Genomic DNA, 23463 nt, shown 5'->3' with positions numbered 1-23463 from the left:
GGAACCGAGTGATTGCAAATCTGTGTGATTCAAGTCTAAAACCTCACTGGAGTATTGTTTAATCTTTTTTTCATTTTGGCCGGTATGACAGAACATCCAGTGGGATTTCTTTTATCTCTGCAGTGAGGCTGGATGGAAGAGGGGAAAGGTATCAGCAAGACGTAAATGTGAAATTATCTATTGATTAGAAACACACCCAAAGGAAGAAGGAAGATTTGCGCAGCGGTGATCTTTGGGGTGAGCCATGTGTTCATGTTATCCATGATGAAAAAGAAACGCTGACTCCCATGGGAAGAATCATTTTCCTTCCAGATCCAGCTTTTACAGCAGAGCTGTTTGGAAAGCGCATTCGTGAGCGCAAGTTTCAGAGCATCTGGTGACAAGGACGTTCCCCCGTCTGCCCTGGCAGGTCCCGCCAGCCCTGCAGTGCAGGTGAGGGCTGGAATTTGGCCGCAGGACTTTGCTGTGGCTGACGAGCCGTCCTGCGTGCGCTGTGGCCACCAGCCTGCCCTGGCGCCGTGCGGCCCGCGGGAGCTGCCGGGGGTACGTGTGCTCAGCTGTGATCTGGTGCTTGTCGCAGGAGGTGACACTTGTGACAGCTGGGCAGCCTCGCCACTCGCTTTGGGGTTCACCCACCGCGCTGGTGTGAGCCGAGCTGCCCTGGCCTGAACTGGAGGCACCTGAGATGCACACCTCTGTGCCCTGCTTAGAGAAGCTGCCCTGTGCCACGGGTCTGTGAGTGGTGGAAAGATCCGGCCCCAGTGTCCCCACGTCCCCGTCCCTGCCCGGCCCCTCTGCCACACCAGCAGGGGCTGCGGAGCTGCTGTGGGGCCAGGGCCAGCTCGTCCATCCCAGCCCGGCCGGCACGGCTGCAGCACACCCGGCAGGGCTGGTGCTACTGAACCGGGATGTGCCCAGCTCTCTCCACCATGGAACTTTTCCTGCCTGTCACCTGCATCAGCATTTCTCCACGTTATTGCTCGTACAGCTCCCCCCGTCTCGGCTGCTGGGTGCCAGAGCAGCTGTAGCACAATCACAGCTCCGCTTCACTCCCCAAATCCTTGGGGGCTCATTGCTTAAAATCCGTACCTGGCTGTTCACAAAACAGCCAGGTAGGGGCCAGCAACATCCGAGCAGCAGTAAAGTGAATTTCTGGGACATGGGCAAAGAAAGAGGGGCAGCTGCTCAAGGACGGCGTCACCGCAAGTGGCCACAGCTCCTTTTCACAGAATCACAGAATGTCAGGGATTGGAAGGGACCTGGAAAGATCATCCAGTCCAATTCCCCCGCCGGAGCAGTGCGAGTGCTGTGTCAGAGCATCGAACACCGAACCCGCAGCTCTCCCAGCGCGCGGCGCCTGCGCGGCCTCTCACTGACACGTGGCCAAAGGCTTGGGCCACGTCCTGCAGCATCACAGACAGGAACAAACCCCACAGCTGAATGGAGAAGCCCGGAAAAACCCCACATTTTTAAAGATCCCAGCGTATTTGTTTGTCCCTGAGTCCGTGCTGTAGTTTCCCCTTACGCAAGTAAAGCAAAGCAAGCCAGCCTCCTCCTGGCCATTGACGCAGGACAGCGCCCCGAGGGCCTCCCTGCCAGCAGCGCCGTGTCTGCTTCGCCTTCCCATCGGGAGCTTCACACAGCTGGTCACGTATTGAAAACACTAGATGCAAACAAAAAAACAACAAACCCCTAAAAACCTAAAACCCACACCCCGAAACAGCCTACTGAACACCCACGCCGTCGTGAAGTATCTACACATGCACACGTGTGCACACACAGGAAAAGTTCTCAGTTTTTAAGCACCTTTTGTTTGTTTTAAGATTTGAGGAGACTCGTAACCTCAGTGTAAAGGCGTTTTCTTGCTCTGGCAACACTGGGCAGGAGATTTGGTATCAGGCCGGGTCGTGTGCTCACCACGGGGCAGGAGAGGAGTATTGCAGGGCTTCTGCAAAGCGCAATCTGAACGCGCCTTTGCCGCAGCATGAGAAGGGTTGGTCGCACTGGTGGATCACAGTCACTTTGCAGGGGGTTAATAGGTGGTTATCAGATGTTAATACATGAGCAAGTGTGTAAACAACAGAGGCAGGGATCGCAGGAGCCCATCTATGCTGCGGTAAGGGGGCTCCGTTGACTTGTGGGATGCTAGGACTCTGGATTAACCTCTTCATGAAAACATTATTAATAATTTATTAATCCTTTATAAACATACGCTTGATATAGTGTGATAACAGTTCTGCTTCATGCCTGTGGTGGCTGTCTCAGACTGGCCGGAAAGGAGGAAGGAAAACCGTTTGCATTAGCTTCTGAAAACCAGGACGGAATAACAGGATGAGCCGTTTGAAATGGTGCTGGGAGCCGGCGATCACTGACCATGGCTGCGGATGCGCAGGAGGAGAATTTGCAATGGAGAACGGGTTGGGAGGCAGGATGTTTCTTGGCTTGTCTGCTTCTTGATGTATATTTGGGCGAGAGAGAAAATGCTTCCTCTAATGCTGTTGCCTGGTGGCCACAGAGCACGTCCCCCAGCGACACGGGGAGAGCGGGACGGGGCAGGCGTCGCACGTCCACTGGGCACCCGGGAGCGCGGGCTCAGCCCCGCTCGTCCTCACAAGTCCCTGTGCCAGCATCCCCGCAGACGCCACGCTCCCAGTTCGTACTGGGCATCCATTCGGCGTAAAAAAAGGCATTTAATGGGAAGCCCAGGAAGCCAAAGGATGTAAACCTTCCCCTCGAGTCAAGGAGCTGGCAGTCTCTTCGCTGAGAGGACACCAGAGATGAAACAGGGTGATCTCCAGCGTGGCCGTTGGTTCGGCAGCGAGAGACGGTGACCACGGTGAGGCCCAAGGAGCAGCGGGGGATGCCAAGGGCTGGGAGTGACACCGGGTTACCCAGCCCGCTCTTTCTCAGCGAATAAATCACCGCTGTGATAAATGCGCTCCAGTGCCACTGTGCTGACCAGGAAGGCTGAAAAAGCAGCTGAGCAAACCAGTGTGGTGGGTGCAGAATGTGGCCCGGCACAGCAACCAGCACAGCAACCAGCACAGCAGCCAGCACAACAACCAGCACAACAGCGGCACAACAACCGGCACAGCAGTCAGCACCGCGCTCGCCACGGCGGCACCGGCAGCTGCAGCTGGAGGGGCAGGAGGCACCACATCACTCATGGGATGAGGGCACTGGGTCTCAGGGGGACTTGAAACACAAAACTGGCCTGGAGGAGTGGAGAGGGAAAGGCTGAAATATTTGAAATGGGCTTTTCATTCTTTCTGTACTTTTGGGAATGTTGTGTCATCAGAACAAAAGGCAAATGCTGCAGGTGAGCATCCTCAGCTGGCTCCTCCCAGGCAGAGCTGGGACCTGGTGCTCGTAAGAGGGTTCATTTTGGTTTTAATCTCATTTAAAAAATAATAAATATCAGCTGTCTGTGGTGAGCTTACCGCAGTTCCTTCAACCCAGGTCCCAAGCTGATATGAAGGGATGTAATGTAGTGAACAGAAGAAACTTCTGTGAAATCAGCATTTTTTGGGAGGGTGTGTGTGGGATCTCTTCCCTCAGAGGGTGGGAATCCGGGCTGTGAGCACAACTCGATGGTCAGAACTTCCCCAGGGCACGGAGTGCAAAGCCAGTCCCTAAAGGGAAAGAGCTGGAGGGGGAACCAGCGAATTCCTGCTGGGTTTGGAGCCATCTCAGCTGGTGCTAGAGGCAGTGAAAAGTCCGGACCGTGTCCTTTGGAAGGCAGAACAAGTCTGTCATGGGGAAGAGAAGGGTTTGCATTAAAAATCAGTGTTGCCAACAACAGAATTTGGCCCTTCATGGGAAATGACGCAATTTTCAGTGGAGGAAGAAAGCGTCCCCATCGCAGCGACCCTCTCATCCGGCCCTGCTGGGCCTGCCCCATCCTGTCCCTTCGCAGCCACTCCCAGCTCCATCTTTGCATTTACTTCAGCCTCTTCCCCCCGGCCTCCTCTTCATCATCCCTTCACCACCAGCTTCGACGTGCGTTTGCCACCTCGGGGAAGCTGCACAGGTCCCTTCCTCCGTTCCCCCTAGGGGTTAATGCCAGGCAGCCAATGCTCCTTGGCTTCAACAGTGCCTCTTCCAAATATATGGACACATATATACACACACATACATATGTATATATACATGTATATAGGTGCGGCTCGTGGGCAGACGAGTGGCTCCAGAAGGAGGGGCAGCCAGCAGCTGGTGGGACCAGCAGCCGCAGTGACGTGATGGCGATGGTGACAGTGACGTGATGGCGATGGTGACAGTGACGTGATGGCGATGGTGACGGTGACGTGATGGCGATGGTAACGGTGACGTGATGGCGATGGTGACGGTGCCGCTGGCCCGGGCTGGGCAGCCCCTCCAGGGGCTCTGGCGAGTGCTGGGACGGTGCTTTGTTTCCTGAGATTGCTTTTAAGGTTGTCTTTAAAAAAAACACCACGAGGCACCACGAGCCACCTGGCTGACCGTGCCACAAGGGTTTCCACCAGCTTTTCCCCACAACAAGCCCTTTTGGGACCAGCGGTTGGGTTTTTGTCTTATCAGGGTAAAAATGTAACTAAGAAATCAAGAAGGGAGGGGAATATTTGCTGGCTTTGGGGGAGGAAGCATTATTTAGTGTCATTGATGAGATTTTTCCTTAAAGTCTCAAATCTTCTTGCTTTGTTGCTCTTCTCGCTTGACTCGGTGTCTCTGCCTGTGACATCCCAGTCTGGCCACACCAGGAGTCCTGACGCCATGAAGAAAGGCACTGATGTCCCGGGCTCGTCAGGACAAACAGGCTTCGCCGTGGATTTCGGAAACAGGTGGAGGGGGTGGCGCAGCCCCCCATGCCAGCGGTTCCGGGCGTCGGGGGCGAGAGGAGCGGTGAGGGCGGGAGGATGAGAAGCAGGGGCCAGCGCGCAGGTGTGGGGGCGTGGAGTGAAACTGCAGCCGGCGTCAGCGGTGTTTGCGGGGGCCGGCGCCCCCGGGGTGGCTGGTGTCGGGGTGGGGGGTGAAGTCTCCCTCGCCGGGGTGGCAGGGGAGCGGTGGTGCCGGGGGAGCGGCGGCGCGGGTCCCGGCGAGGTCAGTAGCTGCAGTGGCGCTGGCAGGGCTGGTGGATGAAGGTGCCGGCGTGCGGCCTGTCCCGGCGCAGCGGGCGCTGGCGGGCCCGGTTCTGCCGCTGCAGGGCCTTCTGGCTGAGCCAGGGCCGCTCCGCCCGCTGCCGGGCCCGCTGCACCCGCCGCGCCTGCCCCACCTTCTCCAGGATGGCAGCCTGCACCGCCAGGGACCCGCTGCGGTGCGGGACGTGCTGCTCCAGCCGCCGCTCCGGCTCCTCCCTGCGGAGAAAGGGGTGTCAGCGGCCGCTGGCACCCAGCCCTGACCCTCCCCGGCAAGAAGGGGACCAGGGTATCCCCCCCACACCGTGACACCATGTCCCCAGGATGGACGCGGTCCCCTCCTGCCACAGCAGCCTGCCGAGGGTGGGGAGGCTCTGGCACAGGTGGCTCTAGGACAGCAGGATAAATTCAGACACCACTAGGAATGTGGTTGTCCCCACGGTACCCAGGTCCCTTGAGCCCAGTGGAGGGAAGCCAAGCCTTGACCTATTTCCATCCTGTTTGTGACCCATCTGGTCCTCTGGCCCAGTTCTGGTTCCCTTTGGTCCCTTTCAGCGCCCTTCAGCGCTGAGGTTCCTCTGAGGCTCTTGAGATCGAGCTGTGTCCCTCAGGAAGACTTTACTAAGGCAGAAGCCCTGGAGGAAAGGCGTCCACCAACCTGGGGGGATGTTCACCCCAAATTCTTGTGCTGTGGGTAAATCGCCACACGGCATGGAGGATGCGCTTCCTTCTCCCTCGCCCCGGTGTGGGGCTCCCGTGGGTCATGCTGGAGGGCTGGGACTGGTTCCAGTATAGGTTGGGGAATGACCTATTAGAGAGCAGTGTAGGGGAAAGGGACCTGGGGGTCCTGGTGGACAGCAGGGTGACCATGAGCCAGCACTGGGCCCTTGTGGCCAGGAAGGCCAATGGCATCCTTGGGTGTATTACAAGGGGGGTGGTCAGTAGATCGAGAGAGGTTCTCCTGCCCCTCTACTCTGCCCTGGTGAGACCCCATCTGGAATATTGTGTCCAGTTCTGGGCCCCTCAGTTCAAGAAGGACAGGGAACTGCTGGAGAGGGTCCAGCATAGGGCAACAAAGATGATTAAGGGAGTGGAGCATCTCCCTTATGAAGAAAGGCTGAGGGAGCTGGGGCTCTTTAGTTTGGAGAAGAGGAGACTGAGGGGTGACCTTATTAATGTTTATAAATATATAAAGGGTGAGTGCCACGAGGATGGAGCCAGGCTCTTCTCAGTGGCAAACAATGACAGGACAAGGGGCAATGGGATCAAGTTGGAACACAAGAGGTTCCACTTAAATTTGAGAAAGAACTTCTTCTCAGTGAGGGTGACGGAGCACTGGAACAGGCTGCCCAGGGGGGTTGTGGAGTCTCCTTCCCTGGAAACATTCAAACCCGCCTGGACACCTTCCTGTGCGACCTCACCTAGGCGTTCCTGCTCCAGCAGGGGGATTGGACTGGATGATCTTTTGAGGTCCCTTCCAATCCCAAACATACTGTGATACTGTGATACTGTGTGACTGGGGGGCAGCAGGGACCCTGGGGCATGGTGGGGACCGGAGCTGCCTGTGAGCATGGTCAATGATGTCCTATTGCCACAGGGCACCCATGGGGAGGGGGCAGAGCTCCCCAGGGGCTGCAGCGAGGCTCTGGCCCCAGGGAAGGAGGGTGGGGGGCTCCAGCCCACACCTCCCTGGGGGAGGAGAGGACAGTGGGGCCATTTCTGTTTAACCTTCCCCACCGCACTAAGCTGGACTTTGGGGCAGGAAGAAACACCTGCATCCATGGCTGGGGGTGCCCTGGTCCCCCGCAGCTGTGGGACATCCATGTGCTGGGCCAGTACGGAGCCAGGAGGGGATCAGGGGCTGCAGCACCTCCTGCCTGGGGGAGCTGGGGGATCTGGGGGGAAACCACTGTGTCTAAAGGCCACCTTGCCCCATTGCGTTTGCTCTGCTTGTGCCATACCTGTGCAAGACCCCGTGTTTAAGCCCAGCCTGGCAAATCCCCCTGGCCGGGTGGTGGGGTGACAGGTGACACTGCTCAGGGTAGGGAGGGGGACACAGCCCTCCCCCGCTGCAGCCCAGTGGCAAAATCATGGTCCTGTGCCCATGACTTTCAACGTAGTTTTGAGATCCCCTTAGCAGAACATTGTGGGACACAGAGGCTGCCAGCCGGGGCACCTGCCAGGTGTGCAGGGTGCTCTCTGAGGTGGGATGTGGGACCACGAGGTCCCCCGCAGCCCCACTCCACCCACAGGCAGCATGAGTGAAGCTCTATCGGGCGTACACAGTGATTTAGGACACCAGGACTGACCATCCACCCCAGTTCCCCTGTGGGTACAGGGGCTGGCAGCCCCTGGTGAGCATCCCCAAGCCACACTCACCCAGCAGCGTCATCGTCGGCGCCCTCCCCTTCCACCTCGAGAGTGCTGGTGACGTAGACGGACATGCTGGGGTGCTCGATGAGCAGGTCCTCCATGGGGCTGCTCCCCATGCCGTCGGGGCCGGGCCCCTCTGCAGTAAAACAGGGGGGTGGGGTGACAAACCAACTCTCGTCCATCAAGCAGGGACCGGCCGGAGCCGGGGAAGCGGTCGGCGGCGGTGGGGGACCGGGGGGTGCTGGGCGGGATCGTGCCAAGCGCCCGGTACCGCCAGCGCCTGCTCGCCGGGCTGCGCCAGGGCGGGCACGGCTGCCTGGGGTGGCGGGGGTGCAGAGCCATGCGGGGCGCAGCGGGGACACACACATACCATGTACAGTGGGGAGGGAGGGGGGAGAGAAAGGGGCATCGTTAGTGCAAGAGACACCCCACCACCATCACCACCGCTAGAGACGGGCACGGCGTCGCCTCACGGGGAGGGAGACGCCAGTGATGCCCCCACCGCGCCCCACCCAGCGCCCGCTGCACCGGGACGGCTGCTGGCACTGCAGGGTCTGGCTTTGCTAAGCCAGCACGCAACGGAAATACTTCTGGTTAGGTAGTTTAACCAAAAAGTGGGAGAAACCAGCAGGGTTTACCATAGCAATTGTTTTTCCTTCTCAAAAACGAAGGAAGAAATTCAGCTGGCAGAAAACATGGCTTTTGCCTGTTGTTACGGCACCTGAGCCGCGCCATCCCACTCCGGAGGAACGCCGGCCCGCCTGTGCTTGCAAACACCGCCCGGCACTTCGCAAACGTTGAAATCAAGCACACACACAGGAAAAAAACAATTCACACCTTTTTTTTCTGGAAGCAACCGGGGGAATAAAGTCTTCGGCAAAGGTTTTCACCACGCCTTCAGCTTCAGTCCATTAGAGGCCGAGTTTTGGGTGGCTGATCCAGGAGTTGCACCCCACATCCCTCCAACACCCCAGCCTTCCTTGCCTTCCCGTCCTCACCTCCACCTGGTAAAAGCGCTCAGGCTGGTGCTTTTCTGGGCTGCCTGTGCTCAGAATTACCGGTTGTGTTATGGGAAGGGAGCCTGCACCCAATGTTGGGCTCAGTGGAGTACCCAGACCCATTCCCAGTCTCACCACAGGGATTCAAAGGAACTGGACTTGGGGGAGAATGTGGTGCAGTATCTATTCGGACATGCGTGACCCTGCGGTTGGGTGAGGGTGCAGGAGAAATCAGAGGTGAATGTGTTCTTGCAGCGGAGAAATAGAGTACATGAAACATGAGGCCTGTGTTTGCCACCCAGCACGTCCCCAGCTCCTCCCGCAGACCATGCCCCGGCCCAGGGCACAGGGCAGGCCACAATTAGCCTTGTGAACAGGAGAGCGTCTTTCTTCAGGTCAGTGGATATCAAGCTATTAATAGCTGTTGACATGCCAGGCTGGAGGTTATCTGCCAGCCTGGAGAGCCCAGCCGAGCGTTCCCGGTCCAGCAGCACTCCCGCTAGAGCCGGGCTGCGGCGTGGGGAGCAGGGACCAGCACAGCTGAGCCCGGCCCCAGCCGTCCATGGCCACCTGTCCCACCCTTTGCCAAGGTGGGTTTTAATGTCACAAAGAATATTTTGCAGTCCCCAAATTCCAGGGTGACTTGCAGCTGTATCGCTAAGCACCGGGAGATGCTCTTTGCTCCCTCCCTGGGTGCTGAGCAGAGCCAGGCTGGGTGGCGGGCAAGAGAGGCATGCGAAACGCTCCTGGGAGAGCTGGTAAATTTGGGTGCATTTTGCAACATGTGGGGCAAAGACCTGGCTGAGAGGGAATGAATTCAGAGGCTTGTTCGGCTGTGAGATGGTAAAGGATGGGGGCTGGAGCCAGTGGGTTTAGTTTTTAAAGTGCTTTGCATAACTCCAGCCTCAGAAATGGGGCTGACATAAATCAGTCCCTCACTGATCAGGGAACGCTATGGGGAAAGGCAGCGGCAGGGCCAGCGGGGATTAGCGGTGGGTGGCAGGTCCCAGGCAGACACGCTGCTGAAAGCCGGCTCTGCACTGAGAGCTGGGCCACCGGGGTGGAAAAAAATGGAGCCTTTGGTACCAAAGTGGTGCCTGGGTCCCTGTGGAGATGGCTGCAGTCTCGGATATAGGGGATGAGGGCCCAGGCCAGCGTTCCTCTGTCTGGGGAAACTCCTGGCTCGTTCTGGCACGCTTCGGGCATGCTGCAGCCACTGCCAGCTGGCCCTGACACGTGGCAGCTGTGTGCCCATTGCTCCAGGGACCTCCCTGCAACCAGCACCCTCCCATGTCACTGCTGTGACCCCTCCAGGACAGGCACCAGCGAGCCCAGGGGACAGGGAATCCTCCATGGCCACCTGTGCCCACACCACCCACCCACCTCCAGCAGGTCCCCTTAGTGCTCCCACCCGGCTCGGGGCTGTTCCTGTTCCCCATCTATATTCTGGTCCTCTCTCCAGCTCACCACATGGGGCAAAAACCCTAATGAAACAATTCACATAATGAAAACAAGCTCTGCTCAGTGCATGGAGGACACGCAGGGAACACCTGCTTGAAGAACAAATGCCTGCAAGAGGGAGGACAAAACCCTCCTGCTAAACCTGCAGGATGCATTTGTGATCCCCTGGGCTGTGGCGCCACAACTAACCAGAGGCTGCAAAAGCAGAGGATGGCCACGGAGCAGCTCCTGCGCAGGCAGGCTTGTTTGTCTAAGTTCACTGCTTGATTTGCAAGCAAAAGGTCATAAAATTATCATTGCAATTGGTTGAGTCATCGACCCTACAATAGCAACGCCAAGGTCTTAATGGAGCTGGAGAAGCTCTCGACACACAAGGAATTTGACCCGCCTGGCTGGTGTCAAAAGGGGCTCTGGATGGTTGTCACTGTCCCTGGGAACGGGAATCCTGGAGGGATCTCTAGGTACAGGGACATTGCACCAAACATCCCTTGTCTGCGTGCTGTTTGCATGAGCACCGGGAATGACTTGGGAAGATAAGCCCTTTGGAATTGAAATTTGCCCCCTGATGGACTCAAATGACCCAAACGTGTCCAGATTGCTGGCAGCAAGTCCCCAGCTGGGACAAGCAGGCAATGCTGCTGTGGGCCCTCATGTGGGGAACACCCCAGCCCCCACCAGCGCCCAGGACCAGGTCTCCCCAGGGGAACAGGCTCCCCGTTTGCTTTCTGCAGGGGCATCACGAGGAGTGGCTGAGCCCAGCTCCTCTGGGCCAAGTGCTGCCGGCGGCACAGCTCGGCCGAGCCCACGGCACTGCCGCGGCTCGCAGGCAGACAGCCCACGCGCACCGGCATCCCCACCAAGCCCTCAGCACCAGCATCACCCCAAACCCTGGTTGAGCTCCCCAGGCTGGTGCTGTGCCAGAAGGCACCTGGGGGCTCCCTCGGAGACCCAGCCGGGGACACCGCTCCTACTGCTGCTCCTATGCTGGCAGAACATCAGGAACCACCATGGGAAGAGGAAAGGGAAACAGGAGGAGCAGGTCAGGGCTGCTGTGGTAACCACAGCGCTGGGCATCACGGGCAGGGCAGGGGGACCAAGGAGGAGGGATGAAGGGCAGAGCTCATCTGCTGTCATCTCAAGGGGTTTGCCCAGCTTCAGAGAGACAAGGTACAGCAGAGGCTGTAGGAAACCAACCTCCCCTCCTTTTCTCACCTGCAAGATCAATTATGAGCCAGCCATCCTCCTCCTCCTCCTCCTCGACAATGGGTTTGGGCTCCTCTAGGCCCTCCGGCGTGTTACTGTCACTGAAGAAGAGGCTGGTGAGGCGCTGAAACATGGTGCGAAGCAGTCCAGGGGATAGATGGTGAGTTAGAGCTACTGCTGAGCACCGGCTTCCAGGCACAGAGATGGGAGCGACAGGCAGGGAGGGCAAAAAACAGCACTCGAGGTCTCAGTGCTGGCAGAGATTCCTTGCTGCTAGCAAAATCGCAGCTGAGTTAAACAGCGTGTAGTGCAATTCTGAGGTTCTTCACTTGGCTTCAGTGCAAAGGCCTGTAAAAGGGAAAGAAAAAGGAATATTCCATTTGGACTGGTAGGCAGCGTGGCCCTCCTGCATCCCAAGGGCTCCAACAGGCCGGAGGGGAGGGGAGGGGAGCGTGGAAAGGTGGCTCCAGCACTGACTTGTGCCATGGATTGTCCCAGCTCTACCATCTCAGGGGCAGTGTGCACACTGAGAGCAGCAGTGAAGGGCTGGGTGCCAGCACCCTGCAGCCCCCGCCTGCACCCAGCCCTGCACCGTGTTCCCTTCCCCAGCGGTGGGGTGTCCCGGGGGACCCATCTGCGGAGTTGGCAGGGCAGAGCCAAACACAGCCCCAAAGCCAGGCTGGGACCTGCCTCCCCGGCACGGAACAGGCACTGAGCATGGCTGGTGGCAGAAACTTTGCTGGAAGGAGAGGGCAAAGGGTAAGATGCTGCTGTCGTCTCTGAGAACCAATGGCATGAGCTGTCCCCAAAACCCACAGCCACATCAGTGTGGCTGCCCTCCCCTCCTCAAACTGCGTCCCAAGAAGTCCTGACTGGTGTTTTGCTCCAGTCCCACCTGTGCCGATACCTGCTTGAGGCTGGTTTAGTTCTGAAAGTCCTCACTGCCGTGCTGTGTGTGTATCTGCAGGGATGCTCTCCCGATGCAGCTGTCACCCACCAGCTCCCAAAAGATGACACTGTCACATGTGTCCTCACTGTTCCTTTACAAGGACCTTACAAGGAGTCACCAATCGAAGCACTTGGCTACGGGTTGTGTCTCGGCCCCGAGCGCACAGGCGGCAGCGCAGGACCAGGGGGTCACTCCCCTGCAGTGGGGCAGCGTGGGGAGAGCGCCATCCCAGCCCTGGGCGAGACTCTGCTCCATCTACACTCATCACCGGCTTACTCCGGGGGAAACACATTCCCTCCAGCTCAAAGAGATGTTGGGACTCACTAATTTCATCAATGACCGCAAAGCTCTTGGAGAAGCACAAACAGACAGCAGCCACAAGGTGCAGAGTGACATTCGAGCAGGGAAAATGCTTTTTGGTCCAGAGACATCAAAAGGCATTAAAATACCACCCAGAGCTAGATGTGGAGCAAGAGGACAGCCGTGTTATGCCTTGCTTAGCACATTGCTGTGGGTGCATTTAGAGGGTAAACCTCCCATCCACGGCTCTGGCCAAGGCAACACAGAGCCTGAAAGGGGTTCTGGATGCTGGTGAAACCCCATCTGTTGTGGGCAACGCAGACTGGGAAGGGTGGAGGGAGGCATGATGTGTTTGAGCTCTGGTCCATACACGTGCCAGTTCTCCAACAGCTCAAGTTCTAGCTCAGACCACCGCCCTGTTGAAATGGCCTCTCCAGGCTCAGTGCTGCTGGGACGGGCACCCAGCGCTTGCTTGGATCTGGGGCTTGGGCACATTGGTGTTTACCTGCTGTGGGACTGTTGTGCCTTTTGCCTTCTCCTGGGTGCCTCAGGAGATACAACATGTGCTCCACAAAGCAGAAAATGAAAAACCGAGGGGGGCCTTTCCCCACGGGTGGGATCCCCTGGGCTTCAGGGGCTCGTCTTGCACCTCTGCCCTGGGATGCAGAAGGGAGTGCCAGAGCATGAAGCAGCCCCACAACACCCAGCTCCCCGTCGCTGGCACGGCCGGGGCAGCAGCGTGACACCACCTGTCCCCTTGAGCAGGTCTCCAGCTCCAAGTGACTCCAGTTGTCCCATAGGTGCAGAACAGACCAGGCGGCTGCAGCCGTACCCGGCTCCAGACCCCAGTGCCCAGGGGTCCATCTCCCCCAGTGCCGCTCCCGCTGGGATGGCAGCCACCCCAACGTGCTTCATCCCTTCCACCTGCAGACAAACCAGTCGGGTCCCGGCTGGGACAGCATGTTCAAAAGGGACTTGGCTGAGACTCGTGGAGCCTCTCACCACGGTGAATCGGAGTTTGGCGAGGATTCCCCACTCCATGTCTGAAGAGGGCTCCTGGCTTCCCCTGGAAGCACCGAGTAGGGGGTTTGGGGGCACTATGACACAGAGTTGTGTCCTCTGAGCGCAGTGAGAGCTGCAGGTTCAGCCAACACAGCTCTTACCTCCCAGTCCCCCATCAATGCCACGACCACAGCAAAGCCACGGCATTTCCGTCATCCTCCAGCGCGCCCACAATTAAGTCAGCCAGACTTTCCTGGATCATTAAAGTGTAATAATATAAGTTAGGTAAATAACATGAAGAGGGGCTGATATCCAGCTGGGCGATGAATGGAAACCAGCCCATTGGGCTCTCTCGTGTGCTCCGTGCTTTGCACAGTGGAGATTTCCCACGCACAGGACCCACGTGCGCTCCCACCCTCCACGGGCCAGGCTGGCGAGGGGCAGGCAGGGCAGCCCTGGAGGCTGCGGTGCACAGACCCAGCTTCATTGCATGCCTGTTCTCCCTGCCTGCAACCTGAAATCTGGCAGCTGCCTGGAGCACTTGCCTATTTATTAAATAGCTTTTAATATTACACTAATATTATTATTTATTAAATATCTGATTGTGGCAGAAACCCCACTGCTCCCAGGTCCCTGCTAGTGATGCCTCAGGTCTTCCCGCTGTTTGCTCCTCCCCAGGTCCCCAGGCAGGCGGGAGAGGGGCAGGAGCACCCAGCAGCCCAGGGGGGCTCCGGTCCCCCGAGGCCACCATGGCCCTGGCCTGGTGCCCGGCCAGCAGCGGGCTCACGCGCTCTCTGAGCTGGGGCAGCTCTGCCTGCAGCATTCCAGGCCAGCAGAAGTGCTGGGCCAAGGCTGACCCCAGCGCCACTGTGCAGCTTCTCAGGGTGACACGGCAGGGCTGGAGGGGGCTGGGGACAGCAGCATCCCCTGTGCTGCACCCTGAGCCCGCCAGGCTGGCGAGGACACTGGAAATGCTCTCGATCATCCTTGGCCAGTGGCCTATGTGCAAATTTCAGTCTTTCCCCCTGACGTGCATGTCACACAGCAGCAGAGAGCTGGGGACAAGAGCTGGCACACAGGGGACGGGGGTCCAGCGGCCCCAGCCTGGCCACAAAAGGAAGGTCACCCAGAAAAACATCCAAGCAGCTACCACAGGCCAAGGTCTGAGCCAGGCAGAGATTTTCTCTGTTGTCTCGGCACAGGTGGCCCAGAACCAGCTCACCGCTGGCCCGCGGCTGGCTCGGCACACACAGCCCTGCCGAAGCTCCTTGCCCAACGCTCCGGCGCGCTCGGCTCGGAGAGCCCCCAGCAAGGAGTTCGTCCTCAAGTGCGTTTAAAGCCAAACGATAAATTACACAGTCAAAACAGTGAGCAGAAAACCTCTTGTTTTTATTTTGTTGAAACCTGAGAGCAGCTTTTGCGGGACAGGAGCAATGCCACCAGTGCACTGATGGGAAAGCCAGGAGCTGAAGTGTCTGGACACCACAGGGGGCCACCCTAACCTGAAGATAATTTTCCTTTCCAGAAGACGCAAAACACAGCAGATACTATTATTTTCAGTTGCCCTCTCTCCCAAACTTCATTTTCCTTATCTCTCTTAAGGCCCTGGGATAGCCACAGTCCCACCACACACAGCCAGCCCTGGGATAACAGGCTGCCAGGGGCCATCCTGCTCCAGAGCAAACCCCGGCGCAGCGGGACGGTCGGGGCAGGGGGCTGGCAGGCAGTGCCATAGCTCCAGGAGCAACAGGAATGAGTTAAAAGCTCCCCCAAGAGCAACAGATGAGATGGATCACTTTAAAGGTTCATTCCCCAAAGGATTTAGATAAGGCACCAGCTGTCCCCCTGTCCGTGCGGGGAGCATGGGGTGGCCTGAGCTAGCACTGGGGTCTGCGGTGCAGGGGTGGGCTACGCGGGCAGGGCCGAGCCCGCAGGAGCAGCCCCATGGGTGAAGCAAACCTGCCTTGCTCCACGAGCTCCCACTGCCTGGAGGCACCACAATCCCAAACAAGAACCTGGGCAGGTTGGTTAACTGGTAAAATCTGCCAGAGCAACCATGGGTTGGTGGCAGTGTGGACAGGGGTGGCAAACACGGGTGCTGCACTGTGCTGTGATCCTCAAGAAGGGCTGCCCTGGCTGCCTGTCCTGAGCAGAGCAGGAGCTGGACAGAGGGACAGACAGAGCGACCAGACGGGCTTTGTGGGAACAGCAAAGGCTTCCTGAGAGCCAGACCTGGATCCTGGCAAGCAAGAACCAAAATGAGCCTCACCCTTGCTTTATCCTCCCTGCTCTGAAATCCTCAGCACCACTGTGTTAAAGAAGCAGGATCAGGCTCTTTATCACTGAGATGCACCCTGCACACGTTTGCAGATGACACCCAGCCGAGTGGAGCAGTTGACGTGCCAGAGGGATGGGATCCAGCCAGAGACCTTGTCAGGGTGGAGGGTGGGCCCATGGGAACCCCCCTGCAGTGCTGGTCCAGCTCTGGGTCCTCAGCACAGGACACACATGGAGCTGCTGGAGAGGGGCCAGAGGAGCCACAGGAATGACCGGAGACTGGAACAGCTCTGCTGGGGACAGGTGAGAGAGCTGGGGTGTTCAGCTGGAGAAGAGAAGTTCTGGGGGACCTTAGTGCGGCCTTTCAGTGCTTAAAGGGACTTATAAAAAAGACAAAGGCCTGTGGTGACTAGACCAGGGGCAATGGTTTTAAGCTGAAAGAGGGCAGGGTTAGGCTGGACATAAGGAAGAAATATTTTTGATAAAGGTGCTGAGACAGTGGCCCAAGTTACCCAGAGAAGCTGTGGATATCCCATCACTGGAAGTGTTTAAAGCCAGGTGGGATGGGACTTTGAGCAACCTGATCTGGATGAAGATGTCCCTGCCCGTGGCAGAAGGGTTGGATTAGATGGGCTTTGAAGGTCCCTTCCAATCCAAACTGTTCTGTGAGTCTAAAATCTCCCATCTGCCCAGAAGGCAGCAGCTCCTGGCCAATGTGATCAGCGCATCATCCCTGAGTCACTCCAGATCCTCCCCAAAAGCCACCAGGAACATCAGCTCCTCAGCGTCACCATCACAGAGAGCTGGGGGTGACTCTCTTGGCCCTTCACATGGCAAGGGGCTCCTTGGCCGGCTGCTATCAACCGCCCCCAGGTGGCCACATGCCACCTCAGTCCCTGCAGTTGCCACCAAGCCTTTTTCCGTCTGGGACAGCCCACAGCCATCAGCAGATCAAGCTCCAAAGTTTCTCCAGGTTTTTGGAAAGCCAGCACTTTCCCTGAAGAAAACATTTGCCCCATTTACACCAGTGGAACCAGAGCTGGCAACCTCAGGGGAACTGCAGTGCAGGAAGGACCTGAAGTTGTCTCTGCAAAGGGATTTAGCTCACTGCTGCCCAAACAGTGCCCTGTCACCAGGCAGAGACAGTGCCCGCAGAAGCAGTTTGGACCAGGTGGTGGTTTCTGTGTCCCTCCAGCGGCCAGGGCTGCTCAGAGCTCTGGTACCTTCTTTGAGCCCACCTGTATCTGGCACGGCCAGCACTGGGGCACAGGGGAACTGCCCGTGTGCCGCATCTTTGGGGCTGAGCTGCCCCCACAGCCACACACCCACCCACACTGCTGTGACTGTCCCCTGCCAGAGCCGGTGGCACCACTGCAGGACAGTTGCCACCCTTCCCAGGCTTCCACACACCCCCTCGCTCAGCATGTGACCCCAGGCCACTGCCAGCACGAGGGGACAGCCCACGGGTGACACTCACCTGGGGACAGATGAATTTCCTAACCATTAAAGTTTATCAGAGTCCTTCCAGAAAGTCTTTTAAAACTAGCCAGAGGGTATTAAACATTAAAAGTTTAAGTAGGAGTAAGGAAACCATAATGCATAGAGTTGTTTTTTTCCTCCTTTAGAAACCATGACACAATAATTAGTTTTCTGAGTCACTGTCACTGCAAATAACCCCGGAAGCTAAGAATAGGCAACAGGATGGGCAGCAGAGCCCCGGGGTGCGCCAGGAGCTCGCCAGGGCGGGAGCCGCGGCTTGGTGGGACCGGCAGCTCCCAAAGTCACAGCTGCAGGAACAGCAGCGACTCCGCTTGGAAGTGGCAACAGGCTCCTCGAAACTTTCCATAAATACTCGGCGGCAGGAGGGATGCTGCTGACAAGCGGCAGTAGCGGTCCTTCCTCGGCAGAGCTAATAATACCCCACGCAGTCATCACAGCAGGCGTTGGAGGTATAAATCAGGTGCCTTCCTCCAACCCACTTGGGAAATGTTATTTCCAACTCATTTTACCTAAATTAGACAAGTGTTTCACAGGCTGCTCTCACCTTGCTGTATGTATCAAAATCCTAAACCTGGCACGGAAACACGAAGTGAAGGAGAATGGGGTCTGGCAGCTGGGCGGGGGGCTGCACGTCACAACAAATGACCAGTGAAGCATCCCTGTGCTGTCCTCTGTCCGTCCCCATCGAGGACAGGACCAGAGCTGGCAGGGGCCAGGACGGTTTGGCAGGGCTGGATTAATGCATTTGGCCACTTGGCAACTGCTCCTGCTGCTCCCTTCGCTTCACCAGCAGCCTCGTTTATGGGGTTCCCGGGGAAGCACGGGCAGAGCTGGACCCCGAGGCTGCTGCCGGCACAGACTCCAGCAAACCAGAGGCTGATCCACAGCCAGAGCCGCTTCCACTGCAGAGCAGGGAAGGGGTGGGGGGTGAAGGCAGAGTAGTTAGAAAAATTCTCCAAAACACTCTTGAAAAGATTCTTATAAACAGCAGCTGAAGCCAGCACCTGGAGGTGCTTTCTCAGCCAGCCCAGGAGCTCAGCATGGACAATGTCCCCATGTGCTCCTCCAGATCCCACCTGATGAAGGGGGTCTTGGGCTCACAGAAAGGGGGTGTTTTTCCTGGAGCTGTTCTCCTCACCCGTACCGTTTCCCTTGCGTGAACCGCTGCAGGGAAGGTCCTTGTCCCAAGGACAAACCTGACACTGATGGCATCGTACACAGCCCTGGAAAATCTGTTGGTGGCGGGGTCTGCGCAAGCAAGACGCTTTTAGATTTGGTGTGAGCCATCCTATGGAATTTCAGAAGATTCCTCTCTGGGGTGCACTAGGTGAAACATCTCTAGGAGCACACGTGTCAGGAGGGGAGCAGCCCCGACACCACACCCTCCGTAAATCGCAGGAGGCTGAATACTAGAACCGGCAAATTGATCTTTGATAGCGCAGGAGCCCCGAGCCCCCCCAGCTCCGTCCCGCACCTGCCCAGGGCCGCACGTGCGCTGAGCGAGTCCTGCCTGCGCAGGGCCCGCTGTGCAATTAGCACTAAACAGCTCTTAGATAAGAGTTCACGTCTCGAGTTTTTCCAGTCCTGCTATGAGCAGGCAGTATCGGTTTATTCTCAAGGGGGAACGCTTCCTTCATATTTTTCCTTTTCAGTTCAGCCAGATAAACACCAATTTGACACAACGGGTTCCTGATGGTGACAGTGAGCTACAGCAGAAAACTATAAAAACTATACAATATAAAAACTATAAAATATAAAAAGAGAGGAAAGATTTATTTTAAAGAAAAAAAAAATTGTTCCTGGCACTTTTTAGGCTAAGCCCAGTGGGAGAGAAGGTACAGCGCAGTCCTGTACCGGAGCCCAGCACCTGTTTCTGGGATGGCTTCCTACCCCAGCAAAGCCTCGGACAAATTATCAACAGCACTCGGGACCCGCCCAGCTCGGCCCTGGCTGGTGCCCTTGCTCAGGCTCCCTAAGCGGGGCTGTAGCTCTCCTTGCATACAAGAGATATAAATGTATAGACATAGTATAAGAAAAATTACAAAAGCAATAATGCCCCTTTGAACATGTTTCTACAGTCACTCTCCACAGAGACCAAATTTTCCAGCAGCTCAGCCCCTCAGATGGGAGCAGGTTTAGTGCCCAGGTTCAGCCAAGCTGCCGAGGCCCCGAGGAGAGAGGAATGAAATCCCTTGTTGACCTTCTAGCACTTAATGACATTTTTGAGCTGTCCCAAAGCAGGTGCATTTTAGAGCAGTAATTAGACAAGTAACCACTACACATGACACCCAACATAACCAGGACACAGTGGTGCTGCCAGCGTCCTTCACCTGCTACGGCTCCTTCCCAGGCACCACAGTTAATAAAAATATGTAAGCACACACCCAAATCTCATTAAAATCACTTGGATTTACAAAATAAATCAATGTCTAAAGACGGAGGTATTGAAAAGCACCAAGTATTTGCTGGAAAGCAGGTAGTTAAATAGAAAATACAGATGCAGCTGTTTCAATATTACACATATTTCTACATTATATATTTATATTCTCTTTCCAAAAAGCCCCGTTTTTCACCCAAAACAGCCTCTCATGAAAACTGAGAGACACGTCGACGTTTGCGACTTGCCCGGGGCAAAACGCAGCAGAGACCGGCGGGCGCTGCTGGCCGCAGAGCTGCGGGACACGGGGCGGACGGGGACACCGCGGGGAGCACCGGGACACGGTGGGGGGGACGGGGACACCGGGAGGGGACCGGGACACCGCGGGGGGGGACCGGGGACACCTGGGGGAAGGAAACGGGGAACGCCCAGGCGGCACCGCTGCCGCGACCCCCCCCCGCAGCAGCGGAAGCCCCGGGCAGGCCGGGGAGCCGCGCTCCGCCGGGTCACCGCAGGACAACGCTCCCGGAACGCGGGGTGGGGGGGAACAGCCGTATGACGTCTCAATGTCATATGCAAATGAGGCATACGTCACTACCGCGGAGCCAATAGGAGCGGAGAACAACCTCGAATCTTAATCCGCTGATGAAGAAACAAACAACAGGCGCGGGGGGGCCCCTGCACGCCCCCCCTCGGCCGACCCCCCCCCGCCAAACCCCCCTGCCCCGCAGGGGGCACCGGGAGCCCGCGCAGCCCCCGCCGTCCCGCCCCGCAGCGCACAGCCCCGGGTCACTGCCCACACTGACCTTGCCCGCGGCGCGCAGGGGAGCGGCGGAGGAGCGGCGGGAGCGCTGAGGTAGTGCCGGTGGCGGGGCCGATCGCGCGGTTCTGCCGAGCGCCCGCCGCTCCCCCGCACAAATCGGGACCTTCCGACAGCTGATCGTGACGTCACAAAGCGGCCCGCCCGCCGGCGGCCACAGCGGCCAATAGGAGGCGGTGCCGGGAAGGCGGGGACCCGGGGGGGAGGGCACCGCCCACGTGAGCGCGGGGTCCCGCGTGGGGGGGTCCGGGTCGGGGAGGGCTCAGCCCGGGGGGGCTCAGCCCGGGGGGTTCGGCCCCGCTCAGCCCCAAGCCGGGCGGCGGCACCGGGCACGGGAGCGGATCCGTGCAGGGTGTCCCGCTCCGTGTGGGGCCGGTCCTGCGGGGACACGGTCGCCCGAAGCCGGGTCAGCCCGGGCCCCTTCCTTGCCCTGAGGGACGCGGCAGAAGCCCCACGGGGAAGGGCGGGGCTGCAGCGAAGGGAGAGCGGCGGGCGGCTGGGAAACCCGGGGCTGTGCTGGGGGAAAGTCGAGCTCCGGAGCCGGGACGCGGCGGGAGTGGGGAGGAAATGCATGAAAAATAAAAGAAGAGCTGGAGCAACAAAGCTGCTGGTGCTGCGGCCGGGCCCGGGGAAGCGGGGGGCAGGGAGGAAGCGGACGAGGAGATGAAGTGGTCCCGCCGGCCGGGGGAACCGGCTGGGCAGCGGGTGGGGACGGGCAGGGGCTGAGGCTGCCGGGGGAGCGGCCGCGGCCCGGCCGGACACCCGCTGCCTCCTCCCTGTAGCGCTGCCCAGGCCTCATTCAAAGGGAAACTGTAATGGGACACAGATGAGGGGGCTGGAGGTGAGTGCTCGGCTGAAAGCCCCGGCCGTGGCGCCCGGACACCCACCTGCCAAACCAGCGGGTGCGGGAGGGGGGGCTGGTACCTGCGGGCTGGTACCGGAAACATCCCATGGGCGCTACAGCCCCCAGGATGCTCAACGGCACCGGGTTCACCTTCGTCCTCAGCATGGGCTGACCATGGGACCAAAGTTTGGTTTGACATCGTGCCAAGCTTGTCACACGGCAGGAAATTGTCCCTATAAAGATAGAACACTTATTAAAACTGTCATTAATAGAGCAGTTTAAGCGTCTGTGTCATGCATGGTACAGTTAGGACTCATTTGGTACCACAGGTGAGAATTCCCCATCACAAATTCACAAGGGGCAAAATTTAATTGAGTCTTATTCAACCTACAGTCACAAATTAAATAACATTTAGTCTTCTGTAATTGAAGGATCTTGCAGGAGGGTGTAAACCATCTCGGGACGAGAGCCTCCACCTGGCAGAGCTCTTACCCTGCGTTGCCGGGCAGGGATCAGGAGCCCATTAACATTGAAACATTTCTAGGCAAAAAATGCACTCGTTTGGGATGTCCCATGGAGGGCATTGCCAGCTGGCAATGGCAGCTTCAGCTGATGCCACGAACAGCTGGAGCTGCTCAGCACCGCGGGTCAGAGCAGTGCAGGCGTCTGCAGGAGACACAGAAATTACAGCATAACGCAAGCTTGACCCTCAGTCTGGTCCCTGCTTGAAGACAACGGTCCATGCTGCCAGTGGGGTTCCATTTTGCTGCTTTTATTAGTGCTTGTTTCACACGGAGTGATTACAACATGGCTTCTATTTGCTGCAGCAGGAGTGCAGAGCTTAACCTTTAATCCTGCTGCCATATAGGAGTAGGTATAAATAAACGCATCAAAACAAATCTTGCTAGGGTTAGATTTCTCCCAGGTAAATTGTTCAATTTGCACTGGCACGTCCCCTAAGGGGCTGATTTTATGGAATTACTCTCCCCATTGAGATGGGAGCTGCTTCAGTCTCCGCTGCACCATTCCCTGGTCTTTTACTGCAAGAAAAGGGAGGCAGCCCCCTTCTCACTGCAGTTATGAGCCACAGTGGTTTATTGCTGGGGAGAAGCTGTTACAAATGTGATAAAGCAGAGGTGTGAGCCGTGCACCAGCCTGGGGCAGCCAGCAGAGGCTGCTGGGCCTGGCCCTGGGTGCTGCGGACCGTGGGCTCAAGCGCTGGTGGCAGTGGGAAATGGTGCCTTTAATCTCGCCAGCGCAAGGAACAGCTGTCAGGAAGCGGTGGTCACCCAGCCGTCATGCGTGTCCCAGCCTGCAGTGACAGAGCTACCACCCTGCACTGGAGCCCGTGTCGTTCTGCTGAGTGGCTGTGCTGCAGGCCTGGCAGCAAGAGCCTGCGGACGTCGGAGCGGCTTTGCCTTTGGTCCCCAGGGTAAGCAGTGTCTGCTGATACTGAATATGGGAAAGAAAAACAGAGTTACTTCAGTAACTTCTCTGTGGCATGCTAGCGTGGGCTTCAGGGACACCCACCCCAGCCAAGGGGATGACCTGAGCTGGGCTCCAGGCCATGGGGTCACTGGGCAATGTCACGCTGCGGTGAGTCAGCCTGCAGGGCCCGAGCTGGCTGTGCCTGGAGAGGGGAGCAGGCAGCTGCCTGCACATCACCTGCCTGCAGGTAATGGAGAGTGAGCTGTAGCCTTGGCATGTCACCGTGTCAGTCTACGCCAGCAGGCGCCCGGGGCTCTGCTGTGCAGATTCAGCACTCTGAGTATTTGGGTGACTGTTGGAAATGGGACAGTGATCACATTGGCTTCTGCTTCACCCAAGAAGTTTTGGGAAGCAGCACTGAGAGCTCCTGGCTAAGTGCAGGGCTGGCATGGAGTGCACATGACTTGTTTCACCCAACAAATGGCATGCAAATCAGTCAGGGCTCTCATCATTTACCTGTCCTTGACTAAAAAAAAATACATATACATACATACATATATATATATGCTCTGTCCAGCTACTTAAAAAAATAAAAGAGATCAGGAAACACAGGAGTATAACTGGACCTTTACAAAGCCCTCCAAGAACAGCATCCAGCATTCAGGAGGAATGGGTGTCCCAGGGCGTCCCTCCAGCCCCAGTTGCCTGCCCTGGTTTCCCTGCAGGTCCCTGGGATCACCTCACTGCATCCCAAGCAGATGCTGGTCCTGGCATCCCTGGCATGAGTTTTCCCCAAGCCCAAGGAGCGCTGCCCCAGTCA

General features: G+C 57.7%; 1 protein-coding gene across 2 annotated transcripts; it reads right to left on the bottom strand.

Moving 5' to 3' along the window:
- Window positions 1-2166: 2166 nt before the first annotated feature.
- Window positions 2167-20494, bottom strand: TP53INP2 (tumor protein p53 inducible nuclear protein 2). 2 transcript variants are annotated; one of them, XM_065849673.2, is made up of 4 exons: window positions 20358-20494; window positions 11156-11494; window positions 7491-7800; window positions 2167-5330 (listed from the first exon to the last, which is right to left on the bottom strand). In XM_065849673.2, exons 2-4 carry the CDS (start codon window positions 11277-11279, stop codon window positions 5078-5080), a joined length of 687 nt encoding a protein of 228 aa, XP_065705745.2. In that variant the 5' UTR covers window positions 11280-11494; window positions 20358-20494; the 3' UTR covers window positions 2167-5077. The 2 variants fall into 2 exon arrangements, with proteins under 2 accessions (XP_065705745.2, XP_065705747.1); XM_065849675.2 differs by having other exon boundaries at window positions 7491-7620.
- Between the last annotated feature and the right edge of the window lie 2969 nt (window positions 20495-23463).

The sequence above is a fragment of the Patagioenas fasciata genome, chromosome 16 (genome assembly GCF_037038585.1).
Source record: "Patagioenas fasciata isolate bPatFas1 chromosome 16, bPatFas1.hap1, whole genome shotgun sequence".
Lineage (NCBI taxonomy): Eukaryota > Metazoa > Chordata > Aves > Columbiformes > Columbidae > Patagioenas > Patagioenas fasciata.
The sequence above is the reverse complement of the archived record's forward strand: the minus strand, read 5'-3'. Positions and strand labels throughout refer to the sequence as shown.

What these genes read in the sequence shown, in the direction of transcription:
- TP53INP2 (XM_065849673.2), bottom strand. Translation starts at nt 11,279, where the DNA reads ATGTTTCAGCGCCTCACCAGCCTCTTCTTCAGTGACAGTAACACGCCG. An exon ending in GCTCATAATTGATCTTGCAG is followed by an intron (nt 7,801 to 11,155) that starts GTGAGAAAAGGA and finishes CCGCCACCCCAG; the next exon opens with GCAGCCGTGCCCGCCCTGGC. An exon ending in GCCGACGATGACGCTGCTGG is followed by an intron (nt 5,331 to 7,490) that starts GTGAGTGTGGCT and finishes CTTTCTCCGCAG; the next exon opens with GGAGGAGCCGGAGCGGCGGC.